General features: G+C 41.7%; 1 protein-coding gene across 1 annotated transcript in view; it reads left to right on the top strand.

The window, feature by feature from the left end:
- tesk2 (testis associated actin remodelling kinase 2) overlaps window positions 1-25449 on the top strand; it is a 45778-nt gene extending 20329 nt beyond the window's left edge. Inside the window, exons 4-11 of the mRNA XM_060905632.1 lie at window positions 3347-3395; window positions 13775-13921; window positions 14707-14789; window positions 15111-15195; window positions 15281-15364; window positions 19636-19722; window positions 20139-20277; window positions 23649-25449. Of these exons, the coding sequence (XP_060761615.1) occupies window positions 3347-3395; window positions 13775-13921; window positions 14707-14789; window positions 15111-15195; window positions 15281-15364; window positions 19636-19722; window positions 20139-20277; window positions 23649-24487 (1513 nt within the window). The 3' untranslated portion in view covers window positions 24488-25449. The remainder of the gene's footprint in view (window positions 1-3346; window positions 3396-13774; window positions 13922-14706; window positions 14790-15110; window positions 15196-15280; window positions 15365-19635; window positions 19723-20138; window positions 20278-23648) is intronic.
- Window positions 25450-25475: the final 26 nt, after the last annotated feature.

Below are 25475 nucleotides of genomic sequence, written 5' to 3'. Positions count from 1 at the left end.
GGAAAGAGAAAGAGAAGGCAAAACAAAAATAGGAAAACAATGGCACCGAACGATTACTGCCGTTTGTGCAAGACAAATATGAGAGAAGCTGGTTTGGTTCGTTTCGCTCGCCGCCATGTTAAATGTGATCTGTAAACAGTCCCAAATAAACTACAAGCTTCCGTTTGTCGAGTAGTACGCGTCACCGTCTTTCCACCCCTCCCCACTCTCTGATTGGCTCTCTAACTCAGGCGAGCCTTTAGACCGTAGTTTCCATGCTGTCTTTTCAGATCGGAACGATTGTGCAAAGCAGCATGGGATTTCCCAGGCTACTTCAACAGTGCGATAGCCTCACGATGGGCGACCAGGATTTCAAACATGTTTGATTTTCATCCGATCGATCGGGAGGAGGTCGTGAGGTGTTAATCGCTTGTCGTTACCCCATGTATACTACACGATCCGAGACGCACGATTGAGCCAAAAATCGACCCGATCTCCAAAATAGTCGCACGAGTGAAAATCGTGTCAAAATCGGGCCAAAAATCGCACAGTGTCTGCCCAGCCTTAATAGAATTTTTTTTTTTTTTTTTTAAGGATGAAATAGTCAGTCAGTAGATTATGCCATGACCTAAATAAAGATTATAATCTCAAATTTTCTCTTCAGATGAAAATTAGTCTTTGGTCTTCTGGCGATATACATTAGCTGCCCCCCCCCCGGACGAGCACTGGCGGCACTCCATACACTCCCACACATCCGCACAGCTGGAACGTGACTCTGAGATCATGTAGGAGTTAAGAGGCCATGCTAACACACAGCACAATAAACCCGTCTCCGACACGGAGCAGTTCATAAACAGTGTCTTCCAGCTGCCCTATGACGTGCAAGACGGAGTGAGAATGGAAGAGGAGGCAGCGACGTGTTAGCAGGGCGCGAGTGTTCTCCATCAGCCCTGCGCGTCCTTGCTGTCTGTCGCCGTTCGTCTAGACGTCTCATTTAGTGTCCACACTTGCAAACACCTTTTTTTTTTTTTTTTTTTTTTTTTCCCCCACTCATCTTTTGCAGTCGAAAGGCTAAATATTCTCCAGAAAATAAGTTTTCTCATCATCCATGTTGCGGAACATGATGCGAACACACAGATCACATGGTATCACGTTTACAGTACGTATAACAGATTTAAATCTCCGACAAAATACTTTTAATCATCTGTTTTAAGTGCAAGTAGCGAGATGGTGTTCTCTAGCCATCATTAGCTTACTTCAGTAGTTATGCAATTATTTGCATGAATAGCAAAAGAAGCCACTCGGGAAGCAAAGTTAACGTGAACATCCTGCATTGATTATTTTCCGACCGCAGCATGTCCTGAAGTGTTGTATTCCTTTTTTACGACAGCACCATGCCGTTTATAATGTTTGATTTATTACAAAACGCATACATGTCAACCTATACGGAATGTCCGTATTTTATACGGATTTGATTCAATAAACGTAGTATACGGGCGTATAAATATACGGATTCTTTAAAAAAACTTCAATATTTATTTAGAGCTATAATCAATTCCCACGATGATAAGAGCGCATAACATTTACAAACGTACTGTACACCACAGACGGCCAGTAAAGAGTCTTATGAAATCGCGCGTTATCTTGTGGTAGCGAGACTTCGTTCCACTTTTGATCATGCGCACACCGCATTGCGAGAATCCCGACAACCGTGAAGTCATAGACATATAAACATAGACGCCGCCTTCTGCGTAGAATCATACGTCATCCTCGCCGCCATATCGGATGTGGCAAAGTGGAGATTCTTCAACCGTCTCTAGACAGTAGCCGAGAATAAAGATGCCTCATTCATGTGCTGCGTTTAACTGTACCAACAGGTTTACCGTCCAAACGAGATCACATGGGATTACCTTTCACAGGTGAGACTGGAAAAATACTTTTCATTGTATTTGGTCATTATAACGTAATTTTACGAACAGATTTTCCTGACTTTGTGGCTAATATGAAGTCTCGCGCATAATAGCCGCTCGGTGAAACCTGTCTCCAAACAACGAAGTATTTCCTTCGTAACTACGCTGATAACACTTTGTGTTTTTGTCGAACATTGGAGCTTTGTATTCATTCTGAAGGTTTATTGTTATTAATATTGAATAAAAAGTAACTGGGATATATCATTGTTAATTATCATTCAAATTTTAGGTAAATTATTTTAATTTGCATCTTATACGGATTTTATAAGGGAAATACGGATTTTGGAGGTTGGTTATACAGGTTTGATTGACCAAAGGTTGACATGTATGAAAACGAAACATCATACTTGTTTTAATCCATTTATAGTAACTGAACATAATTTAACGTCATGGAATGTTCATGGAGAAGATGACTACTTGGATTTTATTTACATTATAGCAGATACACACTCACCGGTCACTTTAATAGGAACGTGTTGTTGAGTCTAAGATCCCAGTTCTTGGCTGCAGGACTGGAACCCAATGTGGTGTTCTGCTGTTGCATGCTGAGACGCTTTTCTGCTGACCACGGTTGTAAAGAGTGATTTATGAGAGTTACTATAGCTCGAAGCACTTCAAATCTGTCCATTTTCTGATCTCTGACCTCTCTTATCAACAAGGCGTTTGCTTCCACCCACAGACCTGTCGCTCACTCTGATGGTTTTTTTTTTTATTTTCTGCACTATTCTGTCTGTATAAAAACTCTAGAGACTGTTGTGTGTGTGAAAACCCCAGGAGATCAGCGGTTTCTGAAATACTCAAACCTCATACTCATCTGGCTCAAACCAGCACCCACGCCACAGTGAAAGAAAGTCACAGTTTACTGTGAGATCACAATTTTTTTCCCCCCTCATTCTGACGTTTGAATGAAGTGAAGGTTAACTGAAGCTCGTGATTTGATGCACCGTGCCGCTGTCGGGGGATCGGCTGATTTAGAGAACCGCATCAAACAGCAGGTGGATGGGTGGGTGTTTCTAATAAAGTGGCCAGTGAGCGCAACCAGTCGTTCCTTCACCAAACTGAAGAAGAAAAACACAGCTCGTTTGTTAATGAGAAACCGCAACTTGAAAACTTAGTGACTGTTCCCCTCAGACGCTGCTCAAGCGTTCTGCTTCACTGAAAACGTCAGGTTCGTTTCCCAGAGCATCTCGCTCATCTCTGATCCTTCCAAACTTGTTGAAAGGACATCCAGTTAGAACCTGGAGGAGCTTTAGCTTTCACTCTTTAGCTTGCTGTTGTCAAGTACATGATACAGGACGCCCTCGTTTTTAAGATGTCCAGTAAACGCTGCTGAGCGGGATGAAGTGTAGATGTATGGTAATCTTTATTTTTTTATTTTTTGTGCTCTGTTTTCACAGGTTCATGGGTGTTTGTGTGCAGGAAGGTCAGCTCCACGCCCTCACAGAGGTAAGAGGAACCTGCAGGCAGGCACAGACACGCTTCTACCGTCCCCTCCAACAGACTTGGATACTGCACTTACAAATCCGTATATGATCAAAAGCGAAAATGTTTTAAAAACATGAGTAAAGTGCATGGTTTCATTAGGAAAGAGCATTTTTGCCTGTCCCAGCCTTCTATAACTACACTCTAAAATACTAATCACAATGCCTGAAAAATCTTATTTTTGCATTATGCGAATACCTTCAACCCGTCATGCTGAAAACAACATCATTTTCCACAAGTCGTCCATTACAGCGTCTGGAAAATGTCATGAATGAAATGTGTTTTATTTCGTTTTTAACGTCCTCACACAAATTAGCATAGCGTTGGGTGTGTTTTCTAAATCAGTGTTTAAAAAAAACTCAACCCTGTTACTCATTTAAGAGCAAAACACAGCCAAGGAGAAACAGGATGATGTCTGAGATGGCTGAATGCATGCTTTCTTTGATTCAGTGTTGAAAAAGGATCTAAATTAAATTATAGACATTGTTTAAGAGGTCTAAGGTAAGAAGTTTAAATGGCACTCCAGTCGTGGGATCACAGTAAATCATCCTGAACAGTCGCAAGCTTTTGGAGCAAATAAATCCGTGTTTGTGTGCAGTGGGAATGTCGAAGTCGCCTGAGGATGTGTGTGTGTTTTGTAATCAGACCGTGATTGGCAGCTAAATATAACAGCAGCTGTAGGAACAGTGTTAATTAAAAGTTAGCCATGCATGTGAAGCGGGTGAGTAGGAGTACGGGGGTGCCAACTCTTTAAACACTAAAGGAATGCGAGTTTCAAAACACACAAGCCAGCGGGTGCACACACACACACACACACACTCGAGGTGGAGTTCCTTGCAAATGCACAGGCTCGAGATTCAGTTGCATGTTTTAGAAATGAAGTACAACCCCGATTCCAAAAAAGTTGGGACAAAGTACAAATTGTAAATAAAAACGGGATGCAATGATGTGGAAGTTTCAAAATTCCATATTTTATTCAGAATAGAACATAGATGACATATCAAATGTTTAAACTGAGAAAATGTATCATTTAAAGAGAAAAATTAGGTGATTTTTAAATTTCATGACAACACCACATCTCAAAAAAGTTGGGACAAGGCCATGTTTCCCACTGTGAGACATCCCCTTTTCTCTTTACAACAGTCTGTAAACGTCTGGGGACTGAGGAGACAAGTTGCTCAAGTTTAGGGATAGGAATGTTAACCTGTTCTTGTCTAATGTAGGATTCTAGTTGCTCAACTGTCTTAGGTCTTTTTTTTGTCGTATCTTCTGTTTTATGATGCACCAAATGTTTTCTATGGGTGAAAGATCTGGACTGCAGGCTGGCCAGTTCAGTACTCGGACCCTTCTTCTATGCAGCCATGATGCTGTAATTGATGTAGTATGTGGTTTGGCATTGTCATGTTGGAAAATGCAAGGTCTTCCCTGAAAGAGACGTCGTCTGGATGGGAGCATATGTTGCTCTAGAACCTGGATATACCTTTCAGCATTGATTGTGTCTTTCCAGATGTGTAAGCTGCCCATGCCACACGCACTAATGCAACCCCATACCATCAGAGATGCAGGCTTCTGAACCCGAGCGCTGATAACAACTCGGGTCATCCTTCTCCTCTTCAGTCCGAATGACACGGCGTCCCTGATTTCCATAAAGAACTTCAAATTTTGATTCGTCTGACCACAGAACAGTTTTCCACTTTGCCACAGTCCATTTTAAATGAGCCTTGGCCCAGAGAAGACGTCTGCGCTTCTGGATCATGTTTAGATACGGCTTCTTCTTTGAACTATAGAGTTTTAGCTGGCAACGGCGGATGGCACGGTGAATTGTGTTCACAGATAATGTTCTCTGGAAATATTCCTGAGCCCATTTTGTGATTTCCAATACAGAAGCATGCCTGTATGTGATGCAGTGCCGTCTAAGGGCCCGAAGATCACGGGCACCCAGTATGGTTTTCCGGCCTTGACCCTTACGCACAGAGATTCTTCCAGATTCTCTGAATCTTTTGATGATATTATGCACTGTAGATGATGATATGTTCAAACTCTTTGCAATTTTACACTGTCGAACTCCTTTCTGATATTGCTCCACTATTTGTCGGTGCAGAATTAGGGGGATTGGTGATCCTCTTCCCATCTTTACTTCTGAGAGCCGCTGCCACTCCAAGATGCTCTTTTTATACCCAGTCATGTTAATGACCTATTGCCAATTGGCCTAATGAGTTGCAATTTGGTCCTCCAGCTGTTCCTTTTTTGTACCTTTAACTTTTCCAGCCTCTTATTGCCCCTGTCCCAACTTTTTTGAGATGTGTTGCTGTCATGAAATTTCAAATGAGCCAATATTTGGCATGAAATTTCAAAATGTCTCACTTTCGACATTTGATATGTTGTCTTTGTTCTATTGTGAATACAATATCAGTTTGAGATTTCTAAATTATTGCATTCCGTTTTTATTTACAATTTGTACTTTGTCCCAACTTTTTTGGAATCGGGGTTGTCGTTTAAACTCCATCACAATGCTTGTTACAGGATGACCTCATCACGCACACATCAGATCATCATTCTTCACCGTTTACTGGGCACTCATGATAAAATGATGAAACTGAATTCCAAATGAGTTGCTGATGTTTATTAATTATTCATATGGAGAGGATATTACACGGTGGCGTGAAGATATGAAGTTTATCTTCGAGTGGTGAATGTATATATCATGAGTGAAAATATTTCAATACGAAGATAATCTTCATATCTTCGCACCACAGTGTAAATATATATATATATATATATATATATATATATATATATATATATATATATATATATATATATGGACGCATCTGCAAAAAAAAAATACACAAGTTAATCAAAAGAATTTTAATTTTGAACCGGTTGGCCATTTTGACAGCGTGCTTCTAGGCAGCGGGAAAACACTGTGAGTGACGTCATCGGAGTGAAATGTCGGGAATTATTATACATATGGGACTCTTTTTCCACGGAATAAAAACGTCTTCTATTCCCTTCTAGCGGGTTTCATTCATTTGGTTTGATAGCATGCAATGTTGTTAGCGTATCACTTATCCTACATGTATTACGTCACTCTACCCAATAGAGAATGAGCGTTGAATATGGTTTACAGTATTGCATGGTTGTCAAGACAACATGACGTCACACGTCGGAGATGTAAAACTTCCGCAGTAGTGAGCGACTGGGACAATTTGTAAACAAGCATGGCCGCCAGGTTTACTTCGTTAAATACAGAAGATTTTGAGAGAATTTTGAAAGAGAAAGACGCACTGAACACCCGAAAGGAACGTGTATGGATAATATTATTATTGGCTGGCTTTTTTTCATGGTATATCAGATGTATTCCATTCAGCTACTCGTCTTCGACTCGTTCATTCAGTATCACGCTCGCTGAATAGAATATATCTGATATACCATGAAAAAAGCTAGACAATATTATTTAAATATGTCACTCAGATCCGTGATGTATTTCATATGAAAAATGCAACGCGAGAAGATAAACTTCGTATCTTCAAGCCAACGTGTGATTATTATTATTATTTTTTTCTTTTTATTATTTAGACATGTTCACAAACAAAGTCCCCAAATTTATCAAAACAATTCCCTCATCGATTTCCTTATGAGTGACATATATAGAGATTTATATCACAGTTTTGGTTCTCAATGTCCCGGATGGAGCGCGTATGAAAAATACAAGTGGTGAGTGGCATATTTCCCAGTAAAACACTCGGGTCGCTATTCTATGTATGCTATGTATAATAGTTATTTCTCATGCTACCGCAATCCTACATGCAGTAGTAGGGCTCATATGCGTGTCACTGTGCGACATATTTTCTGACCCAGTCATCTGTGTACTTTATAATTAGAGCTCGAGAATGTATTTTTACTCACACGTTATAAATTGAATCACATATTTTGAACCTGAAGACTGTAGGTGTTCCTCAGGGCTCGAGTCTCAGTCCGTTGTAGTTATAAAACCAGGCCATTAAAAAGTACTCTTATTCGTACAACCAAAAAAAAAAAAACCTTTTACTGTTTACAGCCCAAGTACCAACACTGCTACCACAAAACTTTCGTATATATTGAAGGATGAGATGCTCTATGTTAACATCACGGGTGATTAAAATCTTGTCGTGATTTAACTGATGATTATCTGCAGAAATGTTTGGATTTGGTCGAGTGTATAAACGCTAGGAAGCTTTCTGCAATTATGATATTAAGTCTAGAATATAAAGCAAGAAACAAACTGATTCCAGTGGGAGAGAGGGCTTTTTTAATATAAACGTAACCACTATTGTTGTTTGTACACATTACTGCAGAGCGAACTTTCTGAGCCAGATCAATCTGTGTAGTATAATAATAATAATCATAACAACTCTGTCGAACCAGTATGTGACACACACAAAATATTTTTTAAAAATCATATTGAGCCTCAAGGTGTTCCTCAGGGATTGAGTCTAGGTCCACTGCCGTTTAAAAATCAGCTCATTAAGAAGAACCTGATGGTATTACAGGGGGAAAAAATGTACTTTCTAACACTAGTTACAAAGATAGCAAGCAGCAAAGGGAAAAAAGAAACAGAATTTTACCAGAATTTTGCCCCCCCCCCTTGTACGGCCAGCAGTATTAAGAAAAACAGCGAGGTCCTTTTCGTTTCCTTGGCATTGAGCCTGTGTATTATCTCCACATGGTCCAATGATCTCTGAAAGATCTTCCCAAACTGTTTTTAAATTCCTTTCAACCATCCCTCCACCTTTCTTTCTAGTGTCTTTTTATATCTATTTAAAGATGGGATTTAGATTTTATAAGGCACTAACTGCAGGTGGGAACTGAAGCAACATCTGACCATATCATGTCCTGGGAATCATTCAAGCCAAGCGTTTGGATTTGTCGTTTTATAGCTTCCTGTATAGAATTGAGAAAATCTCATGTCACACTGCTGCTGAAATCGCTGATGTGTGTCACACGTACACAGGAAACGAACTCCGTCAAATGGAAGTGTCAACAGAGGGTTATGAATTGAACCCTGGTGCGTTCAACCTGACTGCAGGAAGGAAGCCCGACATGCTGCTGCTTTCTCCGAGAGCCTGCTGAGCATTTGTTTATTTATTTAAGCACATGTATAAATAAATAGTTCAGGTTAATTTTAAAGTAAAATAAATATGTTGCAAATTTTTGTTTGTAATTAATTTTGTTTTTCGTTTACACCAAATTTCAGTTCCAGCTCAAAAGTTTTGTTTCATTTCATTGTGATGTTTGTTTGTTTTTCTACATGACAATACGGATTATTGTCATTTCTGCATTAATACACTGTGGAAAGATTTGGGGGGGGGCACGCAAAACAATTCAGTCTTTATTCCACAGAGCCTCGGGGAGAGTTTCTTTTAGAGAACAGAACAGATACTTCCCCATGCGTGCGAGTGATCAGGTGGGTTAAAGGGACTGATAGATTTTAGCGGATGCTGGTTGAGTAACGATGCGATGTGTTATCAGCTGGCGTTCCTGCACGAACCGGATCGTCAGGTAAACATGATGAGTCACAGATGAGCTCCCGGGCCATGTGCTGCTTTAACACACACCCACGATCGCAGCCTCCGGTGTGTTCCATACAAACAAGTCTGTCATCGGTGTAACGCCGAATAAAACGCCGCATACGTCTGCCACCTGCCATGTCCCCGACTCCGTACTGTGATGGAGACTGACCTGCTTAATGGAAAAAAAAAAAAAAACTTCACATATAAGATGCTGAAATATTTATGATTTTTTTTTTTTTCCTGATTCCGGTGCGAATCTGTCCAGGTTTTGCGGTTACGGATTCTTCTCCCGACATCATATTAATGAGAGCCAGTGTAGAAGTACTTGGTGTAAACGCTGGACTCAGAGTCCCAGGATGCAGTGTAATGCATTAGTTGCAGCTACTTAGCGATGTATGTGATGATAAGCATGATGACATTGGGTATTAGCATGAAAGTTAATGCTTTGAAACGTGATCCTTTTGGAAATGAGAGAGCTGGACAGACTGAAGGAGTAAACACTACTGCATCACTCTTACCCCTTTTCCACCAAATCAGTTCCAGGGCTGGTTCAGTGCTGGTGCTGGTTCACAACTCGTTCAACTTGCGAGCCAGCTGAGAACCAGTTTGCTTTTCCATAGCTCGCAGTGCTAAGGGAAGCCACGTCAGTTATGTCGTTGTATACGTCAGTTACGTCGCTACGTTTGCATAAACCTTGGCGCGAATATCGAAGCAAAAACAACACGGAAGAAGCAGCAGCAACAACAATAATAATAATGGATGACTTCGCGTTTGTACAGCTGCTGCTTCTCATCGCTTAAAAATGGCGATCTTTCGCGGTCTTATTATTATTGTTGGTCTTAACAACTCCGCCCTCGCTGACGTAAGCGGTTCTTTCCTCTGGCCCAGCAGAGAGTTGGTGCTAGCCTGGAACTGGTTTTTCTGGCCCCAGAGCCAGTTCTTTGTCAGTGGAAACAGAAAACCCGGTTCCAAACTAAGCACTGGCCCCGAACCAGCCCTGGAACTGCTTTGGTGGAAAAGAGGCATCTCTGTAGTTAGAGATGATGTAAGAACCAACTCTATGTTCCATTCACCTCAGAAGCCGCCTCAGAGCTGGGTTCGTCATTCACAATACCAGTTAGCATCCACAGATAGAAGGTGGCCCGTACTGTGTGTGTGTGTGTGTGTGTGTGTACGGCTGGTTTACTGAGACAGAAGTGCAAAATAGAGTGCATTCCTACAGCTTTTGTTCTGTTGGTATGGAGAGCAGCCATCTTGGATTTTAAGGTTGATCTGACTTTCCGAATCGGAAATCCGGCGACTTCAGGAGGCGTTTCAGTTGAAATGGCCGACTGGGAACTCGGAAATTCCGACTTCTCGGTTCAAATGGAATGTGCCATGAATCCCACAGCATGGCATTGTGGGTAATTTGTGAAAATTGTCCTCATGTAGACTAGGAGGAAGCTTGAGATGTACCGTAGCTTGAGGAAGAGGCAGGGGAGACATCAGATAGGTAAAGGTTAAAGAGCTGAAGAAATGGTGACGGTGGGGTCAATCAGTGGAGTGAGCACAAATAATCTATCCGGGACATGGTGCTGGAGAGTCCATTAATGGATTTTTTTTTTCTTTAACAAAAATGCACCATTTTTGTTCATTTTGGATATTTATTTATTTATTTATTTATTTAAATAAAATTTCCAGCCACTAAACACCTTCCAGGTCATCGGTGTTTGGGTCAAATAAAGTAAACAGGGCAAAAATAGCCAAGTCCAGAGAAGGAGACTGTATATTTAGCTTCAGATGGGCAAGCTGTCTGTCTGTCTGTCTGTCGAGAGAGATGCATGCACACACATGCAGCAGAACCTCCACTTAAATATAGTGGTTAGATCACCTGCCTTCCTCCCTCTCAAAACTCCTCTGATACGCCTCGACTGCAGCCCGCTTTGTTTCACGACTCACAGAAGACCAACAAAGTGCAGAGGGGCCTCGATGGTCGCCGTCTCTGTTTCCAGAGTGGACATCAGAGACGTTATTTGCATTTGAGCGCTCAGCGAAAGCAGGAAGCTGATACCTTTTAAACAAAACCGGGACACTCGAAACGATCGGGGTGGGTGTAAAGTGTCATGCTGTTATCAGAAAACAGTCAACGTTTTTCTCAACCTAAAGGCCCTTTCTTTCTCTCGCAACACGTCAGGTTTTATTTATTAAACCGTGAACCTTTTTTTTTTTTTTAATCCATTTATAGTTACATTTAATGTTGTGGGGCATTTATAAAACAAGTTCCTGTTCTCACAGATATAAACACTCGTCCCCTCACCAGCCTCTTTCTTTTTTTTTTTTTTTTCCCTATCTCTTGGAGTTAATAAGACGAGAAATGGCGACGTGTAAACTCCTGGGTCCGGAAGGTGTCGGAAAGCTGAAGCGCTGTTAAATATACGTCTCCTTAGAGAAATCGTACCATCACCGTTACTATAGAAATGATAACGAGCTCGTTAATATAAATACAAACCTGTGGGGTTTTTTTTCTTTTTCCAGCTGAACTGCTGTTATAGAAAACTATTCAACACCACCTGACCAATCAGAGTCCAGAATTCAACAGCAGTGGTGGAGTTTAAATACAGCATGTACCAAACTCCTTCTACACGGAGTTGTTAATGTGAAAGGTGAAAATGTTGTAATGTGTGTACGAGTGTTTATCTCATGCTACGTGGTCTGATGCAAAACAGGAATATTCCTCTGTGTGTGTGTGCGTGTGGTGGGTTTTTTTTTTTTGTTTGGTTTTTTTTTGTTTTTTTAAGATGATGTCGTCATCCTTGCCCTTGTCCTCACCCTGCCTGTCAGCATTAGTGTAAGCGACGCCTCACATGTTTCAGTGCATGAACTTTAGCTCCGCTCAGTAAGTCCATTAGCTCAGATTAAACAGTGAGCGATGAACAGATAAAGGTCTTGGAGAACAGTTCTATTTACAACGAGTGACTGAGGAGGAAGAGGAAGCATCGCTGATTTTAAATACTTACTCATCTTCACATCACGGTGTCATAATGCAGTTTGATTTTCAGGCAAACAGGAAAGTAGGACAGAGAGGGACACTGAGGCTTTTTGTCTCGTGGTTAGGTCACGCCACAAGAGACTGGAAAACCGGATTAATAGAGCAGCCGTGCTGAGAAAACCAAAATCCACTTCACACTAAAAGGTGGGATTTCCTGTTGCGAAATCTGAATATGCAAATTTGTGGGGGTTTTATTTTTATATATATATATATATATATATATATATATATATATATATATATATATATAAAACTAGTGCTGTCAAAAATGTCGCGTTATTATCAAGTTGTTAACTTAATTTTAACGGCGATAATTTTTTTTATCGCAAGATTAATGCTCTGTGACATGATGCCACGCCCCGCACAGCCAGAGTCCTCTGCCCTCCCCTGAAGAGCCACGGTGCTCCGATCGTTTTCCCATCGGTGGCTCCAGCCCCACTTTGCAGTGGCTGTGACAAGACGTGTTATGCTCTGCAATAAAAAAAAAAAAAAACATTGGTACAACCAGTGTTCGAACTATGCCGATATTTCCGGGGGGTCCCTTTTTTTTTTCCCTTGGGGGGGGTGCTTGCGCTTGTCTCAGAGCACGGATCTCCGATCGCGCGCTCACTTCGGATATGCAAATGCTTCCCGTTACACACGATTGCTATGTCAATAAACATCATTTTGCCAATATTTTAGAGACCCCCCCCCCCAACATTTCCCAGATCATGTTTTCAAGGGATCTCATGTCTGTTTCGGGGGATCTCGGATCCCCCGAGTACCCCCGTAGTTCAAACGGTGAGCAAGCCCATTAACTTTTTTATGCTGGTAAGAGAATTACAATGGTTTTTCATGTGACAAAAATGTGCGATTAAATTGCGATTAATCGCGAGTTAACTATGACAGTCGCGACATTAATCGCGATTAAATATTTTAATCGCTTGACAGCACTAATATAAACCACTCCCACTGATGGCTAGATGGATTTTTTTTTTTCCTTGACCATCAAGATTATAAAGTTTACCTCCGTGTATAATTTCAGAATAAACTATTTAACAACATAATTATTTTTAAATTCTCACTGAGTTGAAGGATTATATAAACAGGAAAAATTCTCCAGATTTCTTTCCCTTCTTGGTTCCATGCATCTAAACACACAAGTGTATGAATATAATAAACTTTTTATTTATAAAGAACAGGGTGTAAGCCGGGGCAGCACGGTGGTGTAGTGGTTAGCGCTGTCGCCTCACAGCAAGAAGGTCCGGGTTCGAGCCCCGTGGCCGTTCTACAGGGTCGCAGGCAAGCTGGAGCCTATCCCAGCTGACTACGGGCGAAAGGCGGGGTACACCCTGGACAAGTCACCAGGTCATCACAGGGCTGACACATAGACACAGACAACCATTCACACTCACATTCAACCGGAGCACCCGGAGGAAACCCACGCGGACACGGGGAGAACATGCAAACTCCGCACAGAAAGGCCCTCGCCGGCCACGGGGCTCGAACCCGGACCTTCTTGCTGTGAGGCGACAGCGCTAACCACTGCGCCGCCCCTTCATGAATGATGTGGTAAATAAAAATTAAAAATGCGAGGTTGTATAATGTGGGTGAATAATATAACGTATAATAACAAACGTTTATTAAAAGTAGAATAAAATGTAGCTGGTATGTATAGTTGATTCGTTTATTGGAAACATGCTCCAGATTTTTTTGTCGCAGAAAACGGAGAATGTGCTGAACAGATTCCTGATCTTCGGTCTCGTTCGTTCATGTTTTTGCAGTACATCAACGGCGGGAACTTGGAGCAGCTGCTGGACAGCAACAAGTACCTGAGCTGGACCACGCGGGTCAAATTGGCGTCGGATATCGCCATGGGTCTGGCCTACCTGCACTCCAAGGGCATCTTTCACAGAGACCTCACCTCCAAGGTAACGCACTGACACTCAGGCCTCCTCTGAGACACCTCAAGACCGCTAGTGTCATGTCTTTCACACTCCCTGCTGGAAAGGGGGGGGGGAGGAAAAAAGCACAATCAGCCCCCTTCAACATACATGAGCTCAGAGGCGCCCGTGATTGGCTGGTGTCGCTGTGACTGTGATTGACAGGGGAGGTGAAGTAATGTTCCCCCACTCAGAGAGCACGGCTAATCTTATTAAATTGAAAATCTGCTTCTGCTCTGTCTTTCTCTGGATGTGATAAAGCCTGCTGCAGAACTGCATACTTTCTAGAATGATCGAATACGAACGCGCTCGCTTTCATACACACGTGACCGCCTAATGCCTTGTATGCAAATCCAAACCGAGAACCAGATTCCTCCAGGTCGTATCATGGCACATAAGCATGAGGATTTGAATGCAGCCTGTCATTCAAATCCTCATGTTTATGTGCCATGATGCGACCTGGAGGAATCTGGTTCTCAAGAGTCAAGATGAGTCGAGAATCATCTGATTTGAGAAAACTCCCTCTTTATGAAACAACTGCAGTGAATCATTCGATTTTTTTTTTCTTTCTTTCTTTTTCCGCTCTCGAACAAATAAATCAGTCTGAAGTGATTGATGTAATATTTGTAGAAAAGGAATGCGGTGATTAGTGTGGGTGCTAAAACTTTTTCACTAGGGCCCCACCCAAGATGTAAAGATAAAAAGAGGGCTGACAAATCAGTGTAAGCTAGTGATTGCCAGTGCATTACTATAGTGTGTGTGTGTGTTTGCAGAACTGCCTGATCAAATCAGATGAAAACGGTTACACTGCAATCGTTGGAGATTTTGGACTTGCAGAAAAAATCCCCAGTCATGAGTAAGTGACCCGAGAGAGTGTGTGTGTGTGTGTGTGTGTGAGAGAGAGACTCGTAAGGACATCTGTTCTGGTAGAACATAGTGTTCAGAAGTGAACTAATAGGAGAGCTAATAATACCAAAGCAGCTCAAGAAGCTCTCTCACACTTGTGTGCATTCTCTCTCTCTCTCTCTCTCTCTCTCTCTCTCTCTCACATATGCACTTCTTCTCTGCTCAAATTAACATGATCAAAGGCTTCCTCCTCACCTCGAGGGCTTCTATGTGAAACGTGTGCGAACTCGTTTGAGAATGTTCAGAATCTCTCTCGCTCTTGTGCCCCCAGGGCTGATGGAGAGAAGCTTGCGGTGGTGGGTTCTCCGTTCTGGATGGCACCAGAGGTTCTGCGAGGCGAAACGTATAACGAGAAGGTGAGCCGACGGGATCCACAGCACGCACCGTTTTCATAGATTATAAGCGCGATTCTAACGCGATGCTCTCCGTGTCCATCTCCAGGCCGACGTTTTCTCATTCGGCATCATCTTGTGCGAGATCATCGCCAGGATACAGGCCGATCCCGACTTCCTGCCTCGCACCGAAGTCAGTTTTCTTTCTCTCTCTGCTCTCGCAAATTGCTCTCGAATGCGAGATACCTGTGAATTGAAGTGTATTCTTTCAGGGGATCTCAAAGATATGACACTGACTCCATTTTAACTTTGGAAAAAAAAAAAAAAGGAAGCATCCAGCAGGATAATTTACATTCAGTCAAATCATAAATAAATAATTAGCAATTATTCCATGAACTCGAGTCGTACATGAGCTGGTAGCCGACATGTACAACGGGACTGAGTGGAATAACTGTTTTGTTCTATCCACGATCACTGGATTTTGAGAAACAGCTTTTTTATTATTTATTTATTTTGCAAATTTGATAAATAAAACTTTATACTAAATGTCCAACAAAATAATTTCCTCTTAGGCAGACTCCTTAAAAACCTATCAATGACTGACTGCACGAATTGACACTAGTCTTTTTTTTTTTTTGGGTAGAATATGCCGTCTTGCTGTCGTGCCAACGTATAGAATCGCTTTAGACATTTATTTAATTAACTCTTCCTTGGACTTTTCAGTTCTGTAATTTTCAAACTACTTTGAGCTTTTGAACCAGTCTAAATAAAAAATAAATAAATAAATTTAAAAAAAATCAATACATTTTAATGCCTAAGGATGAAGAAAGTAAACAAACTGGCAAAATGATAGGAGCAATTTGTGAAAAATACAATAATACAAATCCTTGGGGGGAAAAAAAAAGATTTGTTCTTACCATCAGATACTTTCATTCCATATTTTGCTGCCTTTCTGGTTTTGTTTTTGAGTAGAGTTTTTATTTCGTCCTCGGTTGGTTCAGTAACACATTCCACCATATACTCGCAGTACATGACAGACCTGGGCATTTTCCGGCCCGCGGGCCGCATCCGGCCCTTTGGTTCATTCTACCGGCCCGCGTAAGGTTAATTAGAAATTACAAAATAAACGTATTTTCTAATTTTACCTCATGCATGGACTGAATGTGCATTGCTTTTATTTTGAAGTTGTGTTCAACAAAAACGCAATGCGCGCGACATGAACATGACATGAAATCCCACGAAACCTAATCCCGCGATAACTACTTCCGTAATTTGTCCAGACCAACCACAAACTTGTACGTCATCCTTCAAACGGTCCAGCCAATCACATAGTGTGACGTCACCAGCAGGCGCCGGAGCCCGAGCCGATCTGTAGATCTGATACCTACACCGAATCGACTGATGATCATCTGTCAGCTGTGCTTCGCATCTCCACCTTAGACATTCAACCTGACTCTGATGCACTCGTTAAAGACCAACAGAGACTAGATTTCTCTCACTGAACAAATAAACTGAAAAACACCAAATGAGGTGATTAGACTACAAATGTGGGCATCATTATTATAATATGATGTATCTTGCTTGATATTTGGAGTAGAAAGACAATATTGTGGTGTCTTTGTGTTTTGGGGTGAATGTGACTGAAAAAAAAATGGTACAAACGTTCACATTTTGTTAACCATTGTTTTGGGAAATTTGATTGAATAAATGACATTTTTTGTAAGGCAACCTCGTTTTTTCCAGACTCTTACCAGTCTTAGCAGCTTGTAAAAACAATGATATTTATTGCTTTATATAAAGAAATACAATTAATATTATGCAGAATTTAGTTCAGCGTTTTGGTCCGGCCCTCCACAAAATTTTCTGTTTCTCATGTGGCCCCACGGAAAAAATAATTGCCCACCCCTGATATATGAGCCGATAGCGTAGTAGTCAGGGATGTGATTTTTCCACGAATTCGCGGAATTCCGCTTTTTTCACCTCAAAATTTGAAAAAAAATTTTTTTCCGATTTTTCGCTCAAAAATCCACATTCATATCCTATTCGTTCCGACTTTCAGTAATTCCGTCATTGAGATGAAACGAGGTACGTGATTGGCCCATCGCTCTGTAACAACCAATGAACGCGCTTGTTAGATAGCTGTACGTAAGCTCGCTTCAAACAAAGAGTTGAAAGATGGCAGCCTCCGTGATCGAGCGTAAAGATGCACCTGATCATCAGTTTGGTGTGTGTTTTTAAAGTAAATAAACATGGGGAAGAAGAAAAAAACAACCCAGCTCATTTCTTTCCCCATAATAAGCCTGTGAGTGGTGATGGTGTCACTGCACGTGCGACGGAGTGACGAAGGTTGCCGTGGCAACGGGGCCTCGTGCCATCTGTTGCTTCCTGGATGCGCATGCGCGCCCTATGAAAGCTGTGGTGAAAAGGTTAGCATCGGAGGCTAAACCTTCTGAGGAGAAAAGAAGGGGCGGTTTTTGTTTGTTTTAGTTGCGTCCGAAGAAACAGCAGTTTAAATCCCGGCTCTAGTTTACAAATCAAAATGGCTACTCAGTGAAAACAAAACAAAAGCTAGAGAGAGGGGGAGTGGCGTAGAGAGAGGGGGAGTGGCGTAGAGAGAGGGGGAGTGGCGTAGAGAGAGGGGGAGTGGCGTAGAGAGAGGGGGAGTGGCGTAGAGAGAGGGGGAGTGGCGTAGAGAGAGGGGGAGCGGCGTAGGGGGAGTGGTGGGAGTTTAACCCGGGAAAGTGAGTCTGTGAGGCGGCAGTGATGCTGGACCCCTCCCGCCTTCTCTCACTTTACCTCAGAGTCTCTGCCAACTTCATCACAGATTATTTCACCTTTTTCACTCAAAGTTAGTTTTAATTTTCGCTCAAAACTTTTCCCACAGCGTGGATGTAAGGTAATTATACACAATTTTGATTTATTTATTCAATATTAAAATGTTAGTGCAAATAATACATACTTGCCAACTTTTCAAAATTCTCATGAGGGAGAAAAGTGCATGAAAGACGTTTTCAGTTGGCCGAGGGTCTGATGCGCGGTTGAAATGATAAAAACAGTGGAGCCCAATTAATTGCAAACACATTTTTTTGTGAATGTTGTTTAGTGAAAAAGTGATTTTTATTCTTGCATATGAAAATCCTCAAGTGAGTGAACACTGTACAGTTCTGTATAGGAGTCAATTTCACAGAAAACGTTTTTTTTTTTTTTTTGTCCGGACGTGTTTTGTTTACATTTTGAGATTTCTAAAACCTTTTTATGGTCTCATATGATAAAACATTATCAGTTCTACCTTGCATTTCAAAATTTGACTACTTTGGTTCATAAATGTGCATTTTGTAGCAAATTTTAGGGTCGAAAATGAGCAAAAATGGCTGTTCCACTGAAAAGAGACTTTTTTTCAGACATGATTCTTAATGTTAGACAAAGGTGGAATTGAAACTTTTTCATGTTCAACGACAAGACTGTGGAAACCACAATGGACATACGAGGTCACAAATTGAAAATGCCATTAAGAAAAGAGATTTTTTTCGATGTTTTGTTAATTTTTGTACCTGTCCCAGAGGTTTGTGTCAGTTCTGTTACTGTGATTAATCATATAACACAAATAAATGCTCCCAAAAGCTATTATTGAAATTATTTGTTGCCAAGGATCTACATATTCTCACCTTTTATATGGATGGCAGAATGAACTGAATCTGAGAATATTTACTTAAAAATTTCAGTTTTGGTAAGTAGTCTATGCATGGCTAATTTTTTTGTGTCAATCCTGTTACCCTGTCTAAACGGGGTGTGCAGTAACTTAATCAAATATTAGAAGTTGCCATACGTAAGAAGCAAACCGGGAGACTACCAGGAGCAATAGAGTTTAATAAATAATGGTGGATGAATTCTTATGTTGCATCATCTTTGTTTGAAAAGGCACATTTAGGTATGTTCAACTTCTACAGTAATTGAAAGTATAAATTGTTTTTCCTTATACAGTTTTCTATTTATTCCAATACAGATGATGATTTAATTTAGAATGACATTTTTAGGTTTCATGTTTTGGCTTTTTGTCAGTTAAGAATCATTGAATTTACTATAGGGGCTCAGAGTTGCATGTTGACCATTAAATTGGCTTGAATTTGTTAATCATGACAAGTTTTTTCTTGTGTTTGCGCTTGCCATTTTAGTACAATTTTTAAGTCAGAAAACCCCAGACCCCCGGCTAAAATTTTCAGATAATTTCACCAGCCCCAAATCACATCCCTGAGTAGTAGAGTAGCCAATCAGAGCGTGCGATTTGCTCAGATCCAGTGAATGTGGATAGAATAAAATAATTTAGACATAATCTTACCATCAAGATCCATAAACTTCCCTCTATATGGACTGATTATGCATCAGAGTTATTTAATTGAAATTATGGACAATAAAGCTTAAAATGAAACAAAGTTTGTTGAAAATCAGGTGTGTGTGTGTTGGCAGACCTTCGGGTTGGATTATCACGCGTTCCAGCACATGGTTGGCGACTGTCCTCCTGACTTCCTGCAGCTCACCTTCAACTGTTGCAACGTAAGTTCTGTTCCTGAACACTTCTTCATGTCGCACTGAGCTGCTCTACTCACTGTCCGAGACACACAGATTTTATTTCTAGTATTTTGGATTCTGGATTTCTGTAATTCTCTAAAAAAAAAAAATTTTAATCCACTCCTCAAAGTGGATAAATCAGAAAACGCCGTGTTCGCGTTCATGTTGTCGTGTGGATTAAAGGAAACTCTAACGTATGACCACCTGGATCATGTGATCTCCTCTTCTGTAATTCCAAGATGGCGGAATTTACGGAAACGGCCCCGTTTTTTGCTGCGTGTTTCATGGTGGAAATTAAGACCGCTGTAAAGGTCATGGGTCGGACACTTGGGCGTGCACACCGAACGTGCTGTTTATTATGTCTTGTTTTCATGAGCATTTTTATTTCCCTCCTGTTTCAGATGGACCCAAAACTCAGGCCTTCATTCCCGGATATTGTTAAGAGGCTGGAGGACGTCCAGCGGCGTCTGAAAGCTGAAGAAGGTGAAAGGGAGAGGATTCATATCCCGGCAGAGATGGATAAAAAGAGCATCGCGAAAGGTGTGTAACGAACACACACCCTTTGTTTGTTTAGTTTTAATCATTGTTGTTGTAGTAGTAATAATAATAGTGCAAGTGAAACCTTAGGATCCTCACACCTGGATTTCTTGTTACACCTGATAAATTATTCATCAGCAGGCAGGATGAACAGTACGACACAAAACGTCTTAATAAAATAATCAATGTTTTCTGATAAGTCGAAGTATTGAGCAGACAGATGGGCAGCGATTCTATAATTCAACACCCGAGTTATTTTGAACGATTAGGAAGCTGTAGAATGTGCACGGCCAGATCCTCCACCTGACTCCCTTGCCCGTGGGGGTGGAGCTACAGCTTGCTGTCTTTTTGCTGAAGCGAACCGTCTGCTCGTACATCAGCTCCAGTTACACTCAGAGTTTTACAACCCTGTTCTCTAATTTCCTTTGGCAGTTAATCCAGGAAGTGAGGGAGCGCCAGTTCTCTCTCTGGACATCCCATCAATCATTCAGCATCCCTTCCGTTCCGTTCCGATCTATTTCAGTCCGGGAACATTTTGCTACCTGAGCAGCACTTGCGTTTTTGTTTTGGTTCTGCTCTTCCGCTAAGCTCCAGTGAACATCTGCTCTTTTTTATTTTATTTTGTTTCACATTATTCCAACCAAGGCTGAAACCTGACATCATGTCACGATGCTTGTAATGCGTGCAATTCTACGCATACCACAATTTCAGTCTCGAGCTACATTTCTCTGGTGCACATTTACCTTTAGTTCTGGCCCCGATGTCTCCTGCCCCCTGGTGGTGAGTGTGTGTGGGGGGGTTTTTTTTGCTTCTTTCATTAAAGGGCTGATGACACGAACATGACTCTATGCAATTTCTTAAATAAACTATACAACATGGCAAACATGTTAGATTTCTGTTATAATTACATGAAAAGAAGCTGTTGTTACGCGAATATCCAACTTTTAATTGCACAGCGCAAGAAAACTGGGTCCGTGGCTCGCGGCCATGTTGTGACGTCAGCGGAAGAACACGCCGCGGTTCACTGGCTGTTCTACTCTGGTTCTACTCAATGGAAATGGCGCATGAAAACGCCGGTGAACTCTCTAGTGCTAGCTCTTCCTCTTCTGGGAGTCTAGAATTGTGTTGATCTCTTCCGAATAGAATCTATGATAGCCTACCCTCTTTACCCTTTGCCTCTCGTTGCTAGTCGGCAGTTACATGAAAGCCGCAAGCTTTCACAAGCAAATACATGACTGATATCACGCCGACTTTATGATTACATTTATGATTATCATGTAGAATCTATAGCTCTACGTACCTTTATCTTATGTCGTTTCACAACACATGTTCTGACAGGAGGACTGTCTTTGGATCCGGCATAGCTACTAGTAGACCCCCTCCGGAATACTGGCAGTGTTGCCAGATTGGGAGGTTTCCCGCCCAGTTGGGCGGTTTCAAGTGCATTTTGGTGGGTTTTGAACATATTTTGGGCTGGAAAACTTCAGCAGTATCTGGCAACAGATACTGCTGACATTTTCCAGCCCAAAATATGTTCAAAACCCACCAAAATGCACTTGAAACCGCCCAACAGGGCGGGAAACCTCCCAATCTGGCAACACTGTGTAGGCACTGCTGATGGTAGTAACGCACGTTTGTGCTGAACTGAACACCCAAGAGATTCTTTTAAGCTGGGAAGGGTGTCAAAACAATCCAAATCGAAGTGTTCAGAGCACAGGACGGATGTTGGTGAGGGCTCCCACTTGTCACGAGTGCGCCTGACTTGCTTCACCCACTTCGCATGCAGCTCGGGATCTCTGGGAAACTTGAATAAACTTACCCCATCCTTGTGGAGCAAAAGCCGGCAACACAACGCGAAGGCATAATAACTATATATATAATAATGTCTAATAAAAATACTAATAATGATAAACTGAACACCTGTTGCATCAACAACAAACTGGTAAGTTAGGAGGAAGGTTGTTTCGCTGACGTCATATAGCTCCTCCTCCTCTTTCGTCTCCTGGGTGCTGCAGCCCCGTCAAATTTGCCCAAATAGCCGCGTTTATCATCATAACTTGTAAAATAGGCGCCTTCGTGAATTAATATATGGATCATCGGGAATTACTTTTTATGTTATAAAACATCGCCAAAGATGTCAAAAACGTGTCATCAGCACTTTAATACAACTACCGTGAGTTAGCCTAGTGGTTAGCGTGTCCACCTCTCGATTGGGAGATCGCGAGTTCTATTCACGGTCGGGTCATACCAAAGACCATCATAAAAAAATGGTACCTGCTGTCGTCTGGCAAGGCACGCTGCAATACAGATGCGAGTGGGGAATCAAACTTTCGCGGTTACCAGAGGACCCGCCCCCCACTGTAACCCTAGTTATGCAATAGGCGAGAGGCCAAGGGCTACGGAAACGGAGATTGGCGCCGCTCTATGCACTGCATGGCGTGGGAAGGACTTTGATTCATTAATACACTTTGACACCTTTGGGTCAGCAAAGCATAAATTTTATTTTATGATATTTAACGGTGATTCCACAAAATTGAGTCATACATGAGCTGATCGCCGATGAGGAGCGTAGCACCCAGCTGTCTATAATCCATGTACGACAAGATTGAGTGGAATAACTTTTTTTAATTCGATCCACATTCACTAGATTTTGAGAGCAAGCATTTTTATTTTTTGCAAATTCAATAAATAACTTTTTTTTTTTAATATAAAACGTCCGACAAAATCATTTCTGCTTAGAATGTAAACAAATCGGCAAAATGACGGGAGCAATTTGTGAAAAATGCGATAATTCTTGAAAAAAAAAAAAGATTTGTTCTTATCATCAAATACTTTCATTCCATATCTTGCTGTTTGGGGTTTTGTTTTCAAGTAGAGTTTTTATTTTGTCCTCTGCTGGTTCAACAACACACTCCACCATTTTGTTTTTTTTCTACTCCCAGTATATGAGCTGATATCCTAGTAGTAGCCAAGCGGAGCACGTGAATGTGGATAGAATAAAAAATAAATGTATTTATTTAGATTTTTTTTTCCCCCCCACTGACGTTCGTGTGAAAGCTGCTCGTGTTGTCTGACCAGGTGATGAGACTGAGATGAATACAGCTTCATCTGATAATCAAAGAGAACTCGTTCTACATTGTAAACGTATACGAGAATTCTAAATGTACTGGAATTGCAATGAGATCTTTTAAATGCAATTTTTTTTTTCTCCTCTCTGTTCACTTTTGGAGCCTTAAAAATGCTAGAACTTTACTTCTGCTTGAGATGCATGTAAAAGAGTAGCGTATTTAAGACTTGAGAACTAAATATTTGTAAAAAATGTTAAATATTTCAGCACGTGAAGGGTCTCTGCTTCTCTCCGTGCCTGTTTTTAGGTGAGAAGTTCCAGGGTATAAAGAGGCTGAACCCTCTGGGTCTACAGGATGATAAGATCCCGCCCAAGTCCCCTCGTCCACGGCGCAACATCTGGCTCTCGCGCAGCCAATCGGACATCTTTTCCCGCAAACAAGGCCGCAAGGTCAACGTCCAGGACCCTTACTATAACCCTGGACCACGAGGAGTTGCCAAGGTTAACCCTTTCAGCGCTCGCGAGGACCTCAAGGGCGGCAAGATCAAATTTTTTGACATGCCCAGCAAGTCAGTGTTCTCGCTCATGTTTGACTTGCATTCACCACGAGGCAGCATGAGCTCGTACCAGCCTCAGATGAACACCAGCAGCTCCTGGCCTGAACTGTGGCAGCTGCCAGGACGACAGTGCCACTCCCTGCCCGTGTCTCCACAGCAGGCGCTGTCCGACGCCTTTATCGCAGCGAGAAGCGAGGGCGGCGACGTCCGGCCTAGAGCGCTCAGCGGCTGGGCGAAGAAATACAGCGTGCCCGAAATCCCACCCTACACACCTAGAGAGACTTCCAGAGCGAGGGCGAAGTCAGACGAGAGCTCTGCCGAGACCGAGGAAGCCATGGACTGCTCGAGTAGCAGAGGCAGCTTCTTCGACATCGACGACGACTACAAGGCGCAAAACCTGCTGCCAAACGGAAACGGCGAGGACATGGAAGCCGAGGATGAAGAGAACGCGTCCAGCGTGTTCTCCCTGACCAGCAGGAACCCACTTCCTCTGAGTGTGCCAGCTGAGCCACAGGAACTGCGCTCCATCGTTCTCGCGCCCTGCCGTGCCTCTGCCTCCCCTGACCTCCTGTCCAGATGCGACATCTGAGAAGACACGTTACTTCGTCGTATTAACACTTAAGACGTGTGGATTTTTTTTTTTTTTCCTCCTCTCAGAGAACCCAGCGTGATGTTTCTACCCAGACTGTTACCTAAAAATAAACACACACAGACGGAGAGCGAATGAATGTATTTTTACAAGCACTAGGTTTCTCTTAATTGGACAAACACTTTCGTTCTGTGACTCGCACCACTGCGATAGTTGTTTTTTGGGGGGGAAATGTAAAAGCTAGAATTAACAGAATGGTGATTATTTTTTTCCTGGGTATTTAAACATTATTACAGCTATTCACTCGGAGTTTTGCACTGTATGCGTCTCCTCTTAATTAGCGCACCGATCGCTGAAAGAGATAAAAAACATTCCGTACACGCAGTTCACCTGTATTTCAGCGAGCGTTACTCTGGCAGAGATAAAAACTTGTTCTAAAAAAGGAAAAAAAAAAAAAGTCAGTGTCTGTAACTACTTAAAAATTTGTACATTGCACTTGAATCAAGGAACTTGATGGGTTAATCTTTTTAATTGTTGGATTTGTCACTACATTTCTATGCAATAAATCTAACCGAAGCAGACTAGTTTTATAGTAATATAGAGAGAGAGAGGCTCTATTTTGATATTTATGAGGAAGAAAAAGAATTTTACTGTCTTACTTTCCCTGCTGGTCAACTGTGTGTGTAAAGTGTTTATTAATACAGTTTGATGAGCACAAACGGATGTAAATATGTCTGACGTCGTTCGTCCTGGCTGTTTTCTCATCACAGGTTTGTAATCGATGTTAAGAGATGTATAATTTCTACCAAAGACAGATCAGGACCTGATTCTCTTCCCACCCGTTCATATTGCTTCAGGGTTTTTTTTTTTTCCTCCCCCAGTGTTGAAGTGCATGTATGTATACAGTCATTTAAAAAGAATAATAAACGATTTGCTTTTGTGTCGTTTAAACTCGAGAATAATTCTGCACGTACTGTGTGTTTTTTTT

Source organism: Neoarius graeffei, chromosome 23 (genome assembly GCF_027579695.1).
Source record: "Neoarius graeffei isolate fNeoGra1 chromosome 23, fNeoGra1.pri, whole genome shotgun sequence".
In the NCBI taxonomy this organism is placed as follows: Eukaryota; Metazoa; Chordata; class Actinopteri; order Siluriformes; family Ariidae; genus Neoarius; species Neoarius graeffei.
The sequence above is the reverse complement of the archived record's forward strand: the minus strand, read 5'-3'. Positions and strand labels throughout refer to the sequence as shown.